Raw genomic sequence first — 14434 nt, forward strand, 5'->3', positions numbered from 1 at the left:
ATATATATATATATATATTTGCCACTTGGTGGGAGTGGAGATGACCCCATCTATAACGATATTACAGTACATACACACACAGCACAAGGACGAGACGTTTCTCGGGGGGCTGCAGTTCTTCAGAGCTCCACAAGATGGTGATCTCACGTCTACCCAGACAGGAAGTCTCTATGGAAGACAGGAAGTGATGTCAGGTACACACAGGAAGTATTTAAAGACAAAGACAGGAAGTTGTGGGTGAGAGGTGGGATAGGAGGAAGCCGAGAAAAGATTTTGCTGGAATCGGCAGCGGAGGAGGTAATACAATAATATTATTATACAGGATTTATATAGATATTATTTTATTGTATCTCTCCTCAATGTCCATTATTGGGAACCAAATGGAGCTGTCCCTCTTTGTCCTTTAAATGTCTCTCTTTTCAGTCTGATGTACACACAGACAAATCAGTATACTATTTATCTGCCCAAAGCGTATTTCTTCAGATTTCAGATTATTTTCCTTATTGAACTGAAAATACTACAATATAAGAAAGATTTGACCAAACATCAAACCCAAATAAAAGTTTTCCCTGTAAAGGTAAATTCTTACCTCTCTGAATGGAGCTCCAATGCCGACTGAAGTTTTCAGAAACCCACACGACTGGGAAGTGCTGATCTCCTGGTCCTCCACAGAGCTCCGTGGTTCCTCCTGATGATCTCCTCATCACTGCAGGACAGGGTATGGGACACGTTATGGGAACACAGAGCTCTAATACCTACTGAAGTCTTTAGGAGCTGACACAACCAGGGAGTGACAATCTCCTGGTCCTCCACAGTGCTCCCTGGTTCCTGCTAATGATCTCTTCATCACTACAGGACACGGTATGGGACACGGTACAGGGACACATTATGGGAACACGGAGCTCTAATACCTACTGAAGTCTTTAGGAACTGACACGACCAGGGAGTGCCGATCTCCTGGTCCTCCACAGTGCTCTGTGGTTCCTGCTGATGATCTCCTCATCACTACAGGACATGGTATGGGACACGGTACAGGGACACATTATGGGAACACAGAGCTCTAATACCTACTGAAGTCTTTAGGAACTGACACGACCAGGGAGTGCCGATCTCCTGGTCCTCCACAGTGCTCTGTGGTTCCTGCTGATGATCTCCTCATCACTACAGGACATGGTACAGGACAGAGTATGGGAGGCAGTACAGGAACACATTACGGGAACACAGAGCTCTAATACCTACTGAAGTCTTTAGGAACGGACACGACCAGGGAGTGGCCGATCTCCTGGTCCTCCACAGAGCTATGTGGTTTCTCCTGATGATGTCTTCATCACCACAGGCAGGGTATGGGACAAGGTACAGGGACACATTATGGGAACGCAGAGCTCTAATACCTACTGAAGTCTTTAGTAACTGACACGACCAGGGAGTGCCGATCTCCTGGTCCTCCACAGTGCTCTGAGATTCCTGTTGATCTCCTCATTACTACAGGACATGGTACAGGACAGAGTATGGGACGCATTACAGGAACACATTATGGGAACACAGAGCTCTAATACCTACTGAAGTCTTTAGGAACGGACACGACCAGGGAGTGCCGATCTCCTGGTCCTCCACAGAGCTCTGTGGTTCCTGCTGATGATCTCCTCATCACCACAGGACAGGGTATGGGACAAGGTACAGGGACACATTATGGGAACACAGAGCTCTAATACCTACTGAAGTCTTTAGGAACTGACACGACCAGGGAGTGCCGATCTCCTGGTCCTCCACAGTGCTCTGTGGTTCCTGCTGATGATCTCCTCATCACTACAGGACAGGGTATGGGACAAGGTACAGGGACACATTATGGGAACACAGAGCTCTAATACCTACTGAAGTCTTTAGGAACTGACACGACCAGGGAGTGCCGATCTCCTGGTCCTCCACAGTGCTCTGTGGTTCCTGCTGATGATCTCCTCATCACTACAGGACATGGTACAGGACAGAGTATGGGAGGCAGTACAGGAACACATTATGGGAACACAGAGCTCTAATACCTACTGAAGTCTTTAGGAACGGACACGACCAGGGAGTGGCCGATCTCCTGGTACTCCACAGAGCTCTGTGGTTTCTCCTGATGATCTCCTCATCACCACAGCACAGGGTATGGGACAAGGTACAGGGACACATTAAGGGAACACAGAGCTCTAATACCTACTGAAATCTTTAGGAACTGACACGACCAGGGAGTGCCGATCTCCTGGTACTCCACAGAGCTCTGTGGTTCCTCCTGCTAATCTTTATGTCACTACAGAACATGGTACAGGGTGGATACAAGTGAAGCAGAAAGACAGAACACACTGGGCTCTGGAAATATTTCCAGGAGTGCTAACCACAGCCATCCCCCTAACTATCCAGTCCATCAATAGGCTTTGCCTGTCTCAGGAGTACATTAATGGCATAGGGAAAGTAGCAGATACAAAACGCTTTGACTCTATCATAAGCTGCACAATGTCCTATGTATAAACTATAGCAAAAAAATTCTAGCCCTCACCAAGAAGATGATGGAGCTGCTGACAGGAGAGGTGAGGAGGATTCTGGGAATTCTGGGACATTATCCAGTAACAGACAAGGGATGTGTCTGGATGGTGACTGTATCATTGTGTGTGTCAGGTTCCTATAAGGTGTCAGGATGTCACTGTCTATTTCTCCATGGAGGAGTGGGGGTATTTTTGTTTTTTGCATTAGTACATGTCCCCTCTGTATTGCATCAGTCAATCCCTAGCTTCCAAAAATGGCAGAACTGATTTGAAATATTCTCCTCTTATTGAATTTGCATTAAAGTTCCCATCCTAATATTTTGAAACCAATATAGTCCAGGTTATTCTCCTCTCTCCATCTTCAGAGAATAGGAGTGAAATCAGGAGTGGGAGTATTTAGAAGGACACAAGGATCTGTACAAGGACGTCATGATGGACTCACATAAAGAGGACAACAACGCACAACATGATCAGGTAGATGATGAACAATTATTGGTGGTTATGACTTTTATACAAGCATATGTGTTACAATGAATGTTGTATTATATATTCAGAATGGAAACCTCATGGATAATAATATTGGTATTAAAGAAGAGTATCAGGAGGAGGAGGATGAGTATGGTGTGATGAAGGGACAGAAGGATATGATGGAGCCGGCTAGTAACAGAAACCCACCAGAGAGATGTCCCCGTCCTCTGTATTCCCAGGATTCCACACAGGAAGATCACACCGTCCCCCACCATCATCGGGTAGATGAACTACAGTTATTGGTAGCTATTATTTAAACACAAGCATGTTTGTTACAATTAATTTATTATATATTTAGAATGAAAACCTCTGGGGTTGTAATATTGTTGTTAAAGAAGAATATAAAGAGGAGGATGAGGAGTATGGTGTGATGGAGGAGTTCCCAGAGAAACACAAGGATATGATGGAGCCGCCTAATGCCAGGAACCCACCAGAGAGATGTCCAAGTCCTCTGTATTCTCCACAGGAAGATCACACCATCCCCCACCATCATCAGGTAGATGAGGAACAATCACTGATAGTATCATTAGGATCTGTACATTATCTGCATTGTTACGATTTCTTATATGCCAAATTTTTTTATATATTCAGAGTGGAAACCTGCGTGTTCATACCATTGATGTTAAAGAAGAAATAAAAGAGGAGGATGATGAGGACGGGTTGATGGTGGAGTCGGTGTTCCCAATCGGGCACAAAGATCTGTACCAGGACACCATGGTGGAGTCCTCCAGCTACAGGAACCCACCAGAGAGATGCCCCCGTCCTCTGCATTCCTGGGATTCTGCAAAGCAAGATCACAGCTACACAAGACTTCATCAGGTAGATGATGGATGATATTAGGTAGTTATAATTTATACACACACTGTGTATGTTATTGCTGCCACACCACGCTGCACCCCACCTACGTTTGTCAGTCGGCATGATACGTGTCAGAAACCATGAAATCAGACCGAGGCAGAAGTACAGTTAAATCACACTTGTTTAATAATAAAAGTAAAAAGAACGACATAGCCAAAGTTCAGTGACCGGAACAGATAGTCAGCCAAGCCAGAAGTCAGGGATCAATGTAGTGGAACAGCAAGCAGGATCTTGAGGGATGTCAGCAAAGCCAGTCTTTAAACAGGAATGCAGGAGATGTTTCTTGTGACGTTGACCAGCTCCTCTGGGCTGGACGGCTTAAGTAGGCAGGACTGACGAGCAGGATATCATCAACAGCTGAGTAACTGTGGAGAGAGATGGAAGCTGGCAATTAGCCGACAGCTGAGCAGAAAGCTCAGAGAAGGAAGGGCTGAGTCCAGCCCTGACAATATGTCCCTTTGCAAGGGGTGTGGAGAGGGGATTGGGTTCCAGTAAGGATCCTCTAGCATCGGCATTAGCCCTAATACCAATGTTCAATGGCTCTAACATTCCCTTGGCAGAGTGGGAGAAGAGATTGGAGAGTTCTGTCCCAGTTGGTGGCAGGCGTACATTTTCGCCAGCACATATGGATCGGCAATTTTCGTCCAAAAGGTTTTAATGGAAAGGATCACATTACAAAGGAAAGTGCAACGTTTCGGAGCCACGCAGGACCCCTTCGTCAGGCAGCTGGTGGCAGAGCTAGATATTACCGCCTTAGAGGATGATACCCGCCATATGGTGATGGCGCTGGCCAGAGGACGAGCGAGTTACCTTGGAACAGATAGTGTCACGCTTGGAGGGCGTGTGTGGGGAGAAGATGATGCTTCAGGAGCTGAGATGAAGGTTCTTAAGGAAAGAGCAGGAGGACAAGAATCTTGCCCACTATGTGGTAGCCATTCGCTACCCCTTTGGTATCAATAAAGTATTCTGAATCTGAATTCGGAACCTCTGGAGGTGCCTGGAAAAGAGGGTTTTGCGTGGCTGTGCTGACATCACTTATTCAGACCACATACTAAGGGATCAGTTCATAGTTGGCTTAAAGAATGGCCCAGTCTGGAGAGTCTTGCAAGAGAAAGTTAAAGTGGAACCCGCCACCTCTTTCCATAATGCGGTGGTGGATGCAGATGCACAAGAACAGTAATAGACCGATTCAATGGTGGAATTAACCAATAAATGTGAACCTGCATTTTTCAAAGAGGAGGCCCTGGCACTTTCACTCCTGTCAGCTGTGCAAACCAAGCTAGATCAGGATGTGGCCGCCTTGAAACAGAAAGCAGCCTCCTCCTAAGAAGGACTCACCCCGACCCCATAGGGGGGCGAGAACCCACTACGTAGAGACCCCAAGAAGAACAAAAATGCTGGCAGTGCAGCCACATCCAAGAACTGTGGGCATCTGGATTCAGAAACCCCTTCATGCCATCTTTAAACAACTGATTCCCGGGGCAGAGGGACGACCCCTGGGACCAACAACTCAAAGTCCCAGCAAGTCAGAGGACATGGTCGCACCGAGCCCATTAGTAGCTGCCTTTTGTTAATGGAAAGGAAGTCCAATGCCTGACACCAGGTCCGGTGTCACGGTTCTGGAGTACGATTTCTATGTGCAGTGATTTGGAGCACGTGAACAGTTAGCCCCCTGCTGGCTGTCCCTCAGAGCGGCCAATAATCTACCCATCCTGGTCGAGGGCAACACCTGGGTGCGGATTCAAATTGAAGACCAGGTAGTGCAGTGGGTAGGAGTAGTAGCGAACCCACGGCCCAGTCATCCCAGGAGTGTCTGTCATGCCGGGCATGAATGTCTTGAAAGACCTGGACTTTCCCCACCTTACCATCAAATATGAACATTCGGGCCTTCAAGCGCTTGGCTGCAGCTTGCAAGCTATGTGGCTATGAGTGCTCCAGGTCTAAGAGACCCAGTGCAAGGCAACCAAGAAGTAAAATTACTATTGGCACCCCTGCAATAGGTGATCTGGTCACTCCCTGTTGGGGCCCACCAGGGTTACATGGGGCCACTGTTATGGTAGAATCCCCCAAGGATCCTGTGACATCAAGGGAGCGACTAGTGGGCCTATACGCTATTCAAGGTCCAACAGGGAAGAGTCTTGGTGCAACTTGTCAGCCTGGGAACAACGCTGCTCGGACACACCATCTGCGCCATGCCTTGTTCCTGTATCTCCGAGGCCCAACACGGTGGAAGTGATCTGTGTCCCTCTCCAGGTAGCTTTGGCCTTCTAGGATGAAAACCAATACAGGTTACTACTAGAGCAGCTGAATATCCCCTTTTTAAAGACTTTTCGAAAATTGCTGGAAAAACACCTGCTGCTGTTTTTCACCAGTCCAGAGGACTATGGGTTCACCAAAGCCATCGACCACCCCAGACACACAGGGGATGCACTGCCCATCCGGGATTGGGACATTGGGACCGGCTGGAATCGCAAGACAAGACACTCTACTGTTAGGCACATATCCCTTCCGAGCAGCGGGATATTCTTCAAGTTGTGGTCCCTCAGTGGCATATCCTACAGATCTGCCAAGTACTCCACACAACAGGTGGCCATTTTGGGGTGGATTGGATTCAATCGCTGGTTTAGAGGTACTTCTTCTGCCCCTATTTATCAGACTGGGTGCACAAAGCTTGTCAGGTCTGTGAAAGTTGTGCCATACACAAGGCTTCCTCTGAAACGATAACTCCCATAACAATTGTCACCTCGGAATCTTTCAAAATGGTGACCATGGACTTTCTGACAATCTCCATTGCGCCCTCTGGCTATCAATATGCTCTGGTCTTGGTCGACCAATTTACCAAATTCATTTGGTGGTCCTACCAAGGACCAGACAGCTGTCACCACTACCAAACTTTTCAGGGAACACATTGCCCAACTGTATGGCTGCCCGAAGCGGATCATGTAAGACCAAGGCCTGAACGTTGAGTCTGTAATCATGATTGAACTCTGTCGCCTAAGTGGTATCCGTAAGTTGCACACCAAGCCTTATCACCTTCAAGGTAACGGCACCTGTGAGCCATTCAATCGCACCCTGCTGGGAATGCTGTGGACCCTAGGGCTGAGTTACCCAGATTGGTGGCACCAACCCCTGGGGGCTGTGGTATGGGCCTATAACAACACCCTCCACAAATCCACCAGATACAGGCCGTTCTTCACAATGTTTGGGTGGTATGACCGGATGCCCATGGACCTCCTGTTGGGGCCACCAGAACAACTTCTGCCCCGAAAAACTAGTTCTGGGCTACAGGAACACTGGGAGTGTATGCAAAAGGCCAAGCAGTTTGTGTTGGAGAAGCACAAGGTGATGACTCCTGAACCTATCCTGTAAGAATTGCAACTGCTATCGGGGGGGGGGGGGGACTGGGTGTTGGTTAAGAATGCCAAGTACACCCAAGGAAGGAACTGGAGCTCAAATGGGACCAGATCCTGTACCACGTGGTAGGACAGCCTTTCCCACCTACCTCTGTCTATGATCTTGTCTCGTAGTGGCCTGACACCGTGAAGATTCGACTACATCGATTATATGCTGTGACCTTGTGTGCTGAGTGCGGACTGCCCAAGGAAGCCCACCAATGGCTGGGAGGTGCCTGACACTGTAGATTGTCCCCGGTGTGAAGCTACAACTGACTGGTTCCTGCTGCCCCTCATGCTCAAGTTTCTGGCCTTTTATACGTAGCTTGGGGCATGGCGATGTTGGAGTCCACCTTATCCACTACCATAGACTGTACTGACTCACCCGAAGATTCAACTTTGAGCTCAGGTGAAGACAAAATAGACATGTCTGGTCCCCTGACACTTGAGGCCTCTGAGTCACTGTCTGCAGTTGAGCCTTTGCCGAGTAACTCTAGAGAATCAAGAGAGCCATTGCCTTTTTCCTTTTTGGATGTTGCTGGCCCATGGGACTAGCAGCCATCTTGGGTCAGGCAGAGCCTGATTAAGGCCATGCCTTTCCGGGCTTGGAGCCCATTTTGCGAGTGGGTAGAGTAGGGAAACGTACCCTGCCTGGTAGGAACAGAACTAGTGACAGGGAAAGGTTTTTGACAAGGAGGGAAAGTGTAGGACTTGCAACTTCTCTGGACACCTTCCTGTTTGGGCATGAGATGGCCAGGCCACACTCTGTCCCTCCTAACAGGCGTTGTCAGTTCGACTGTAACCTTCTCTCTACACGTTGCTGGACCTGTGAGTGTTCCCGGTTGGGTTGTCTTTCCGCTAGGTTTATTGTGAACACTTACCTGGATGTTCCCTTACCCAAGGTTTCAATCTGGTTCCCTAGAATAGGTGGTCTCCATTTTGTTTTCAGATCTTGTTTTTAGTCAATTTCCTGGGAACTATCGGGCGTATGTTTGGAGTCGTTCTTGAGATCTGATCACCTGGAGATAGGACTTCCTTCTGTGGCTGATCCACAGCTTCCTAAGGAAGAGTCTCCATATCCCTTCCTCCGATGTGCCCTTAATCAGGCCAATGTTCTTAGCAGTGTGGCTAAGGTTCTTGTCCCTCACTTCATGAGTATGGGTGCTTCACTGGACCAGGATATCAGGCTCCTTGTCCAGGGGTCAGGATATCAGGATATTGGACCGGGGATCAGTACATATCCTTAGAAACATGTTCTATGCTAAGGTTAGGCAGGTCCTTCAGAGTTCATCTGTCAGCCCTCAGAGTCACCTACAGGTGTTCAGTGGATGGCTTGTCCATCCCTATGTTTGTCTGGTGTTCCTTCAAACTAGTTTGAGGTTACACCTTTCATCCCTCCCTACTTTTATAGGGGTAATTATTTTACATATTACCCCCTTTTTCAGTCCCCCTGACTTCAGGGTTGGTGTCCTTGAGTTCCCTTCTATTCTCTTGGGCTATTTTGGTATTTTTTTATGGTATATTTTGTGATGATGTTTCTCAGATTCTTGAATATCTTGTTTGGAATATTGGTTGTGTCGCCCGGCAACCTCATTTATTATTATGGAACCTTCTCTCCCTGAATACTATCGGTAGAGCAGTGGTTGACCATGTCATGTTGTTGGCCTTTTTCTCCTCTTGGGTAGTCATATAGTTCCACTGGTTTCGATGGATTTTTAGTTTCATAGACTCTTGCTGGTTGAGGCTCTGTGTTCCTTCTGGTGGAGTCTTCCCCCTTTTGGCAGTGATCTCTTCTGTCCAGGTCTGAGCATCAGGTTGACTCTCTGTGGCCTTCCATTTGGTTATTGGCAGCTTCCCCTAGCTAGTATGGTGCTTTTGTCTAGACATGTGCACTGACAAAAAAATGTGTTCTTTTTCGTTAGTTTTTTTGCTTTTTTACGAAAATGTGGATTTTCAAATTTTCGCATTTTCGGACCTCCAAATTCTCAAATTCCGAATTTCAGATTTAGAATTTCCGGATTTTCGGAAATTCAAAAATTTGAAAATCTGAAAAAAAGAAAGAGAAAATCATTAAAATTCGAAATAATAACTATTAAATTTATAGGTATTGGAATTTCCTTTCAAATTTTGGCTGTTTGTGAACGTAACGAATACACATTTATCTTAAGTTAAGAATTATCTGAAATAACGAATGCTGCATTTAAACAAATGGAATGGAACAAATTAATAATAATAATAAAAATAAAACCTTTTATTATTATTATTATTATTATTATTAGATCGTTACGTTCCATTAGTTTAGATGCGGCATTCGTTATTTCAGATAATTCGTAACTTTGGATAAATTCGTACTCATTATGTTCACAAACAGCCAAATTTGAATGAATTAAATTCTATAATTTATTATTATTGTTATTTCAGATTTGCGGGTTTTTGAATTTTCAGATTTTCATTCTTTTGAACTTTCTGATTTTCATTCTCAGTCTTGGATTTTCAAATCTCCAAATTTTTAGAATTTTTTTTTTTAATTTATGAAATTATGAATTTCCGAAATTTCGGAATTAACAAATTTTCCAAAATTCGTTAAACGATTTCGCAACTAAACGAATTGCACAGATCTACTTTTGTCTCCTGGTTCAAATTGAGGGGGTTATTCTTGCTGGTAGTTCTGAGTTCCCAGTCCCTTTTGGGCCTACCACTGGTTGTTGTCCACCCCCTTGGTTGGACTGCTTTTGGACATCCTGGTTGAATATGAATTCTTGCGTCCCTCAATGGACAAGAATGAAAATGTATCTTTGTACTTACCATAAAATCTGATTCTTGGAGTCCATTGAGGGACACAGGTCCCAAACCTTTTATGTATTTGTGTTTTCTCTTGGCCTTGGTACTGCTTTTCCACAAAACTAAGGCATATTGGGTAGAAGAGGGGTTAGATGGGGGTTGGCTTACAATTTCTCTGTTTGCAAGGACCTCAACCTCCAGTAGGCGGAAGTGTAACCTGACTGTTTTCGAAATACAGTAACTATGAGAACCTAATGTTTTGCTGCCATTCTGTTGGTTTAGGGTGAAGATCTGATGAACATAAAAGTTGAGGGTGAAGTAGAAGAGACGGATGTGAGCGATGATCAGCAATGTACGGAGGAGGCTGGAATGACGAGGACATTCATAGAGGAGGACACTCCTACAGAGATCAGCACAGGTGACCCATCATATATTCTTCTCTTATCTCTGCTCTGTTACTGCTCACTGATTGGTCCAGAGTAGGGCGGGAGCTCAGTGATATCGGCCAATAATAGGTTGATAACGGTCCCCTCCCTGTACTGATACCCTATTTGTGGTTCAGCTGGCAGTATTAGGTTGTGGGTCACTCCTAGTTACAGTAGCACAGATATGATAACACAGATTGAGCCTTTCTTTGGTTGGTCCCTCTTCTTCCAGCCGACTTATATCTAGATGTTACCATAAAACTCTATTACCGGTCTTGTTGGGATGAAACGTAAGAAGTAAAAGAGAGTGAAGCACCTATCTCTCTAGGAGAAAATACTCCTAAAAGCCCCCACAGTGCTGCATATCACCAGAAGCCTAGGCCCATGGTCACTTGTTCTATGGTAAAGGGTCTACAAGTCTGAACTTGGACCTCTTGTCTATCAGAGATCACATGACCCGGTGCCTAGGCTCGTGGTTGTGTGAGGAGCATGGACCTCCAGTCCCCATTGGTTCCTGCTCTTCTGACAAGGCTGTGTAAATGTAGAAGTGATCTGGGAGGAGGACCAAAGAACCTTTGACTGAAGAGGGGGGAAAAGTCCCGGCTGGTTGGGACCTTCACAGAGAACATCTGCTCACTCATATCATAGATCAGGTAGATATGAGTGAGCAGATGTTCTCTGTGAAGGTCCCAACCAGCCGGGACTTTTCCCCCCTCTTCAGTCAAAGGTTCTTTGGTATCACCAGAAGCCTAGGCCTATGGTCACTTGTTCTATGGTAAAGGGTCTACAAGTCTGAACTTGGACCTCTTGTCTATCAGAGATCACATGACCCAATGCCTAGGCTTGTGGTTGTGTGACGAGCATGGACCTCCCAGTCCCCATTGGTTCCTGCTCTTCTGACAAGGCTGTGTAAATGTAGAAGTGATCTGGGAGGAGGACCAAAGAACCTTTGACTGAAGAGGGGGGAAAAGTCCCGGCTGGTTGGGACCTCCACAGAGAACATCTCCTCACTCATATCTACCTGATCCAGATGGGATCTTGATGGAAGTGAACTAACCCTCTCATATCTATTGATGATGTTTTTATATTTTTCCAGGACACGCCATGGAGAAACCCTCAAAGAATCGTCTCACTTTATCTCCAGGTTGTAAAACGGAAGATGAGGACATCACAGGAGATGGTAGCGGAATTCAAGAGGAGAAAAAATTTCCCTGTCCTCAATGTGGGGAAAGTTTTAGCTCTGGTTTAGGCCTTTTTATACACCAGGGATCTCACAAGCAGGGGGAACTTCATTCCTGTTCCGAGTGCGGGAAATGTTTCCTATATAAAGCACAACTGGTCAGACATCAGAGAACTCACACGGGGGAGAAGCCGTATCCCTGCCCCGAGTGCGGGAAATGTTATGCGAAGAAATCGGAGCTTGTTTTACATCAAAAGTTCCATAATGGCGAGGAGCCGCATTCCTGCCCTGAGTGTGGGAAAAGTTTTTCGCATAAATCCGGGCTCACCATGCATAAAAGATCTCACACGGGGGAGAAGCCATATTCCTGCCCTGAGTGTGGAAAAGGTTTTATAAGGAAATTAGGACTTGTTGAACATCAGAGGACTCACACAGGGGAGAAGCCGTATTCCTGCGCTGAGTGCGGGAAATGTTTTTCACTCAAATTGGGGCTTGTTGTACATCAAAGAATTCACACAGGGGAGAGGCCGTATTCCTGTTCTGAGTGCGGAAAAGGTTTCAAAAGGAAATGCCTACTCGTTATGCATCAGAGGTCTCACACGGGGGAAAAGCCATTTTCCTGCCTTGAGTGCGGGAAAAGTTTTTCGCAAAAGTGCAATCTTAATACACATCAGAGGTCTCACACAGGTGAGAAGCCGTATTGCTGTTCTGAGTGTGGAAAAGGTTTTTCGCTGAAGTCTGATTTTATCAAACATCAGGTAAGGCATAGGCACACTTTTTAGTCGTCGGAGACGGCACACTGGCGAGAGGAAGAATGACTGCCTCGAGTGCGGAAAATGTTATAGGCAAAAATTAAAACGTTAATATATATATATATATATAAGGGGGCCCCCGGATACCAGCCCCCCACCCTATGTGAATGAGTATGGGGTACAATGTACCCCTACCCATTCACCTGTAAAATAAAAGTACAAAAAAAACACAACACACGAGATAAAACACTTTATTGCACAGCTCCGGGGGTCTTCCGTCTTCGGGGGTGTTCTCGCCGGACTCCTCCGCTATCTTCTTGTAGCTCTTTTGCTAGCGGAGGAGTCCGGCTTTCTTCCTCGCCGCCGGCCTCTTCTTCCGACTTCGGGGGTCTTGTCTCCCTCTTCGGTTCTTCTGCCGGGCCACCGCGCCTTCTTCTAGCTCTTTTACAGGCAGTGGCCCGGTCTCATAGGGTGGGGGGGGCCGCTATCCGGGGGCCCCCTTATTAAAGGGGGCTCCCGGATTCCGATAAGCCCCCCGCCCGCAGACCCCGACAACCAACGGCCAGGGTTGTCGGGAAGAGGCCCTTGTCCTCATCAACATGGGGACAAGGTGCTTGGGCACCCCCATGTTGAGGGCACGCGGCCTGGTACGGCTCAGAAGGGGGGGGTCTCACTCTCCCCCCCTTTCCTGGCCGGCCGGGCAGCGTGCTCGGACAAGGGTCTGTTGTGGACTTGGGGGGACCCCTACGCCGATTTTTTTTCGGCGTTGGGGTTCCCCTTTAAGTCCATACCAGGCGGTGGGGCCAGCGACGTCTCCTTCGCGGGCCCCGCCTACCTGGAGACCCGCTCAAAATGAGCAGACTTTTCTCCGGGTGGGAAAAGTCCGCTCAATTCAAAAGTACGGCGGACTGGCATACACACGGCCGGATTGTCCGTCGAAATGCGAGTCCGGCGGGAAGATTGGAGTGCAACACGGCATTCTAAGTCCGCCGTACTTTCGGGTCAAAAAAGTATGCCGGAGGCTACACAGAGGGGGATTGTCTGGCGGACTTGAGTTTGCCGGACTTTTCCACCCGCTTGTTTGATCGTGTGTACGCGGCATTAGGGAACAGAAGATGGGTATTTAAACCCACTTTGTGGCAGAGGGTAAAACAAATTGTACATGTTTTGTTCGTTTTTAGTTTCATTTGTTTTTTTTATTTAATTTTATTTTCGTTTTTCGGTTCATTCATTATGATCGCAATTTGAAAGAATAACTAACTAACTATTAAATTATAGGTATTGGAATTTCCTTTCACATTTGGCTGTTTTTGAATGTAAGGAATACGAATTTATCCGAAGTTACGAATTTATACGAAATAACAAATGCCGCTTCTAAACGAATGGAACGTAACAAATTAATAATAATAATAAAAAACGTTGAGTCATTGAAGTCAGGCTGGGCAGCAGATGGAGAGTCAGCAGAGTCAGGCTGGGCAGCAGATGGATAGTCAGCAGAGTCAGGCCGGGCAGCAGGTGGAGAGTCAGCAGAGTCAGGCTGGGCAGCAGATGGAGAGTCAGCAGAGTCAGGCTGGGCAGCAGATGGAGAGTCAGCAGAGTCAGGCTGGGCAGCAGATGGAGAGTCAGCAGAGTCAGGCTGGGCAGCAGATGGAGAGTCAGCAGAGTCAGGCCGGGCAGCAGGTGGAGAGTCAGGCTGGGCAGCTGGTGGAGAGTCAGCAGAGTCAGGCTGGGCAGCAGATGGAGAGTCAGGCAGGGCAGCAGGTGGAGTGTATGCAGAGTCAGGCTGGGCAGCAGGTGGAGTGTAAGCAGAGTCAGGCTGGGCAGCAGATAGAGAGTCAGCAGAGTCAGGCTGGGCAGCAGATGGAGAGTCAGCAGAGTCAGGCTGGGCAGCAGGTGGCGTGTAAGCAGAGTCAGGCAGGGCAGCAGGTGGAGTGTAAGCAGAGTCAGGCAGGGCAGCAGGTGGAGTGTAAGCAGAGTCAGGCTGGGCAGCAGGTGGAGT

The 14434-nt window shown here is 47.1% G+C and overlaps 1 protein-coding gene across 1 annotated transcript; it reads left to right on the top strand.

The window, feature by feature from the left end:
* Positions 1 to 208: 208 nt before the first annotated feature.
* LOC143955723 (uncharacterized) lies at positions 209 to 13722 on the top strand. The gene is made up of 7 exons (XM_077465840.1): positions 209 to 297; positions 2885 to 2993; positions 3074 to 3268; positions 3346 to 3543; positions 3639 to 3866; positions 10361 to 10496; positions 11600 to 13722. The coding sequence occupies exons 2-7, from the start codon at positions 2949 to 2951 to the stop codon at positions 12463 to 12465; spliced, it is 1668 nt and encodes a 555-aa protein (XP_077321966.1). The 5' UTR covers positions 209 to 297; positions 2885 to 2948; the 3' UTR covers positions 12466 to 13722.
* The last annotated feature ends 712 nt before the right edge of the window (positions 13723 to 14434 follow it).

The sequence above is a fragment of the Lithobates pipiens genome, unplaced genomic scaffold, assembly GCF_037356315.1.
Source record: "Lithobates pipiens isolate NorthernLeopardFrog02 unplaced genomic scaffold, aLitPip1_a1.2 Scaffold_35, whole genome shotgun sequence".
Lineage (NCBI taxonomy): Eukaryota > Metazoa > Chordata > Amphibia > Anura > Ranidae > Lithobates > Lithobates pipiens.